The 4,885-nt window shown below is 36.8% G+C and overlaps 1 protein-coding gene across 1 annotated transcript; it reads right to left on the bottom strand.

The window, feature by feature from the left end:
* Positions 1 to 2,173: 2,173 nt before the first annotated feature.
* On the bottom strand, positions 2,174 to 2,824 carry LOC142181304 (uncharacterized). The gene is made up of 2 exons (XM_075254319.1): positions 2,602 to 2,824; positions 2,174 to 2,514 (listed from the first exon to the last, which is right to left on the bottom strand). The coding sequence occupies exons 1-2, from the start codon at positions 2,822 to 2,824 to the stop codon at positions 2,174 to 2,176; spliced, it is 564 nt and encodes a 187-aa protein (XP_075110420.1).
* Between the last annotated feature and the right edge of the window lie 2,061 nt (positions 2,825 to 4,885).

Here is a 4,885-nt window from a genome sequence, read left to right as displayed (position 1 = left end):
TGTGTATGTAATCATTTAGCCACCCAGGAGGCTTAGATGTTCTGCATGATTTTCTTGGTCTTATGGGCATGCTAGGACCTTCAAGGTCTGAAGCAGCACTATGAGTTGTGTTTGGTGCCATTATCTCCTCATCTAAGGGAATAGGTAATGTGTGTCTGGTAGTTTCATCATTGTTATTGGTTGTTGTTCATTCCAAAGACAAAGGAGCAGGAGTGCCACCAGGATGATGGACAGTATCAGGAGGAGATGGTTGCTCCAATGAGCATGTGACAGCCTCTACTTCAAGTTCAAAAGGATCATGAGAAACATCCCACCAATCAACAGCCACTAGGGGCCTCAATTGATAATGAGAAGAGTTGAAAGGAAAAATATCTCCCTAAAAGACACATCTCTGCTCACAAAAAATAACTTTGTAGTCAGGTTATACAGCCTGTATCCCTTCTGAGTACTAGAGTATCCCATATGCACTGCAGGGATTGCTCTACTGGAAAATTTGTCACTCTTGGCAACTACATTTGTGACATAGCATAAACATACCAACACCCTTAGGTGTTGCAAGTTGGGACTTCTTCCATAGAATGCCTCAAAAGGGGACTTACCTGCTAAAGCAGTAGATGGAGTCCTATTGATCAAATATGTTGCATTCTGAACACATACTCCCCAAAATGTCAAGGGTATGGATGCCTGAAATCTGATGGCTCTTGCCACTTCAAGAATTTGTATATGCTTTCTTTCAACAACTCCATTGTGTTGTGGAGTATGAACACAAGAGCTTTGATGTAGAATGCCTGCACTATTAAACAGATCTTTGCAATGGGAATTAAAATTTTTTGTACCATTATCACTTCTAAAGACTTTGATTGAACCATTAAATTATTAGCTTCATAAAGTCCTTCATTACAACGGATACATCACTCTTCAACCTTAACAGAAAAATCCAAACCATTCTACTACAATCATCAACTAGTGTAAGAAAGAATCTATGACCATCATGAGTGGATACCTTGTAAGGACCCCAAACATCTCCATGAACTAGTTCAAACACTTTACCAGCTCTACCAGTACTTTGAGGAAAAGGTAATCTAGCTTGTTTAGCTAATGGACAAATTGAGCAAGTTCTGTCTGCAGATGTATTAACACCTTTACATATATCTATTTGTTGCAGTACTCTATGAGGGACATGCCCTAGTATCCTATGCCATAATCCTGCTGATAGTGTCAACTTGGAAGCCAATGAGTATGGTGCTTTATTATGTATGTTGTTTCTCCAGTAGTATAGGTCATTTTGCATTCTACCAGTTCCCTTTACCTTCCCAGTGTGAAGGTCCTGCATCAGGAAGAAATCAGAATAGAATGACATGAAGCACTGTAGCTCTCTAGTTAGTTTAGCCACTAAGAACAAGTTAAATTTGAACTCAGGCACACACAACACATCACTAATATCTCCTTGGGCTAATCTACATTTACCAACATGACTAATTGGTAATTGTTTTCCATCTGGAAAATGTACTAGTGAACCATGCTTAGGGTAATCATATAGATCAAACAACATTTCAGGAGTCGATACCATATGGTCTGTTGCTCATGTGTCCACTATCATGTTGTGACCTGTTTTACTTTCCAGGAATGAACAAATAGTACCTGCTATGTTAGCTGATATCTCTGGTACATTTTCTTTGTTGAGCATCTGTAGGATTTGATTATACTGCTCAGGAGTAAAAGTGATGTTAACTCCCCCTTTGGATCCTTGAGGTTGTGCCTCTTGCATCTGCATAGAGTTGTGGGAACCTTGCCTTTGCATCTGCATATGATTATTGTTTCCATTTGCTGTCCCTGCAAGAGAAGTTCCAAAAAGCAGCTCCAGCCATACTTGTTTTTCCTGCATTACAATTTCCTCTAGCCTGGAGGAACCTCCATGATGTGCAGCATTTGCCCTTTGGTGTTGATGACCATCTGCAACTCTTTGTACTGGTTTCATTCTACCCTTGAAATAAGTTGTATAACCAATGGGTTGATAACCATTTTCCTTACTATGTCCTTTTATCTTGCAAAAATCACAATATAAGTTTAAATTTCTTTTGTTCTTATGCATTGAGCCTCCTCTAGCAGCTGAACTCTACAAAGCTCTGATGTCGTTCCCTTCTGCTATTGAGTTCAGTCCAGTATGTGATGTTCATGATGTATTCCTTTGGGTTTCATCTTCAACAACTAGAGCATAAGCCTGATTCAAGGCAGGTTCTACTGATTTCATCAAGATGTGTCTCCTAGCTTGAGCATAGGAATCATTCAATCCACTTAAAAATTGTAGCAACCTCTGCCGCTGAAGGTAATCTGCGTACTCCTTCAAGCTTGTCGAAGGTACCATCGCATCATACTCAGCTCGGAGTTCCTTCAATTTTGTAAAATACATGGATATTGAATCTGTTCCTTGAGAAATCGTAGCAATTTCTCGATGTAGTTGAAAAATCGTCATCCTATTCACCTTATCAAACCTCTCCTTAAGATCTTCCCAAACTAAGTGAGCATTAAAAGAATACACAATTCCACTAAGTAAATCTGGTGACACTTTGTTCATGATCTACGAGAGCACAATTGCATTACATGTTTCGCAATCTTCATGCAATTCTGGCCTAAATTGATCCTTGTTATAGGTACCAGTTATGAACCCTAGCTTTCGTTTTGCTTGAAGTGCAATTCTCACCGATCTCAGCCATATCTCATAGTTCTCAGAACCTGTGAGCTGAACTGGAACTAACACAAAGCTTGGAGTATTTGAAGGATGCACAAACAAGGGATGAGTGTGATCGATTTTCTCCGTCGTCATTATCGACTTGATATTTCTTTGAGACGAAGAAGAAGGAGAATAAGGAGGAGACGAAGCTTCGTTCATATGAAATTGAAATGAAAATCAGATGAGTGTGGCTGTCGTGTTAAGCTCTGATACCATGTTAAGCTTCTGCCATGAAAACTTCTGTGAAACACACGATTGAGAAGAGACAAAGAAGAAAGGAGAGGAAATGAACTTTCACTGTTCTATCGAAAATAATACACTGTATATGTATTTATACACTATATAACCGACCTAACTACTTCTAATTAGTTAATTAACAACAACCTCTAACTAATCCTATAACGGTAGGGATCCAACTGTCACTCCACTTACGTGACTCCTTCAACATGATGATATTGCAAAACAAGTTCAAATAGAATAACATTGGTTTGGTAAGACATGAAATCAACATTCAGTGGTTTCCTAGTCACATAAGAAGATATGAGCAGCAAATCGTATTTGAATAACTCTCTTATCGAGTAATTGGATTTCAATGCATGTGCAGCAGCAAGATAAATTGTAGATTGACTATATAATTCATCAGAAAAAACCTCTTTAGCATTAACATCACCCTTTGTTCTTGACATGTCCTCTGCTAATCCATAGAAAGGCGAAAATGAGAGAAATTTAATTATCAATTTCTTGTTTTAACACTTTCTATTTTTCCCTTTTCAACTGGAGATGTTATCACTCTTTCCGAGTGTAGAAGCCAGGATTAATGTAACTAACCAAAACAGTTCCAAGGTTGAAAATTGCCCTATGGAAAACAAACTGCAGCAGGATTGCCGCACGTAACTGCAATTCACAAGACACACAAAGTACATTACTTATACTATTGGGGTCGTTTGGTAGGAGGTATTAGAAAAAATAATGCAAGCATTAGCTCTATGCATTACTAATACATTGTTTGGTACCTTTTTTCAACTTGTGTATAACTAATACTTGTATTAGTTATACATCATACTTGGCATTATCCTATGCATAAGTAATGCATAGAAAACTATGACACTAGTAATACCAAGGCTTTAATGCATGCATTAGCATGGTTAAAGACAAAATTATCCTTAAAGTCCCTTAAAGCTAGAGAATATGGAGGGTATTTTGTAAGCAACTATTTTTTTAAAAAATATTATGCAATGCATTATAATTTTAATACACCACACCAAATAATAAACAAGAAATAATATTTGCATAACTAATGCTCGTATTACTAACACATGCATTACTAATTCATGCATTACTAATATACCTTATTCCGCACTATTCTTATACACCCTACCAAACGACCCCTTATAGAAGCGGCTAGGAGAGGAGCTTAGGGTCGTCCAGGTGAATTGACAAAAATACCCTTTGAGTTTTTACGCTTAATTTTGGACTGTATTCATGGGGTATTTTGGAAAAATTGGGGTTATCTGATGGTGTCAGTGCTGTAAGAATGTTGTACCATTTTGCTTTATGAATGTACGTATCTACAACAGGACAAGAAAACCAATATTACATTTGAACTTGTGCTTCTGTTCCGCCGATTTTTCTACCTATGGGTCCCATTTACCTTTCACATTTGAGACCTCTCTAGTAGTCTGGTTCTCTTTGCATTTGTTTGAATTCTCCTATAAACTCATGGGCCCTATTGCACCCGCTGCATGGTGTCTTTTTAAAGTGATTAAATCATTAATTTGAAAAAAATTAACAAATTATTTATCAAATCTTTTACAATGATGTTCAGTAATTTCAATTCTAAAGAGTCTTTATATGGTGATAGTAACAAATGCTTGGTAAACAAAATTTAAGAAAAGAAATTAGAATATTAGATACATTTACCAGCCTATTATAAATATCATGTTAGATTATTTTTGTGCAAGCTTTCATTTATCTAGAGTTACATATAGATAAATCAAAACGGTCACTTAGTGAAAATAAGAAAAAATTTAAGTTTTCTTAAACCAAAATATATTTCTTTCGGAGGGAAGTTTGAGAAGGAATGTACAATTAGGAGTACAACATCGACAACATATCAATATAATCCCACAAAGTGGAATTTGAAAAAGGTAGGAT

The sequence above is a fragment of the Nicotiana tabacum genome, chromosome 5, assembly GCF_000715075.1.
Source record: "Nicotiana tabacum cultivar K326 chromosome 5, ASM71507v2, whole genome shotgun sequence".
Taxonomy (NCBI): domain Eukaryota; kingdom Viridiplantae; phylum Streptophyta; class Magnoliopsida; order Solanales; family Solanaceae; genus Nicotiana; species Nicotiana tabacum.
This window is presented reverse-complemented; position numbering and strand designations above follow the sequence as displayed.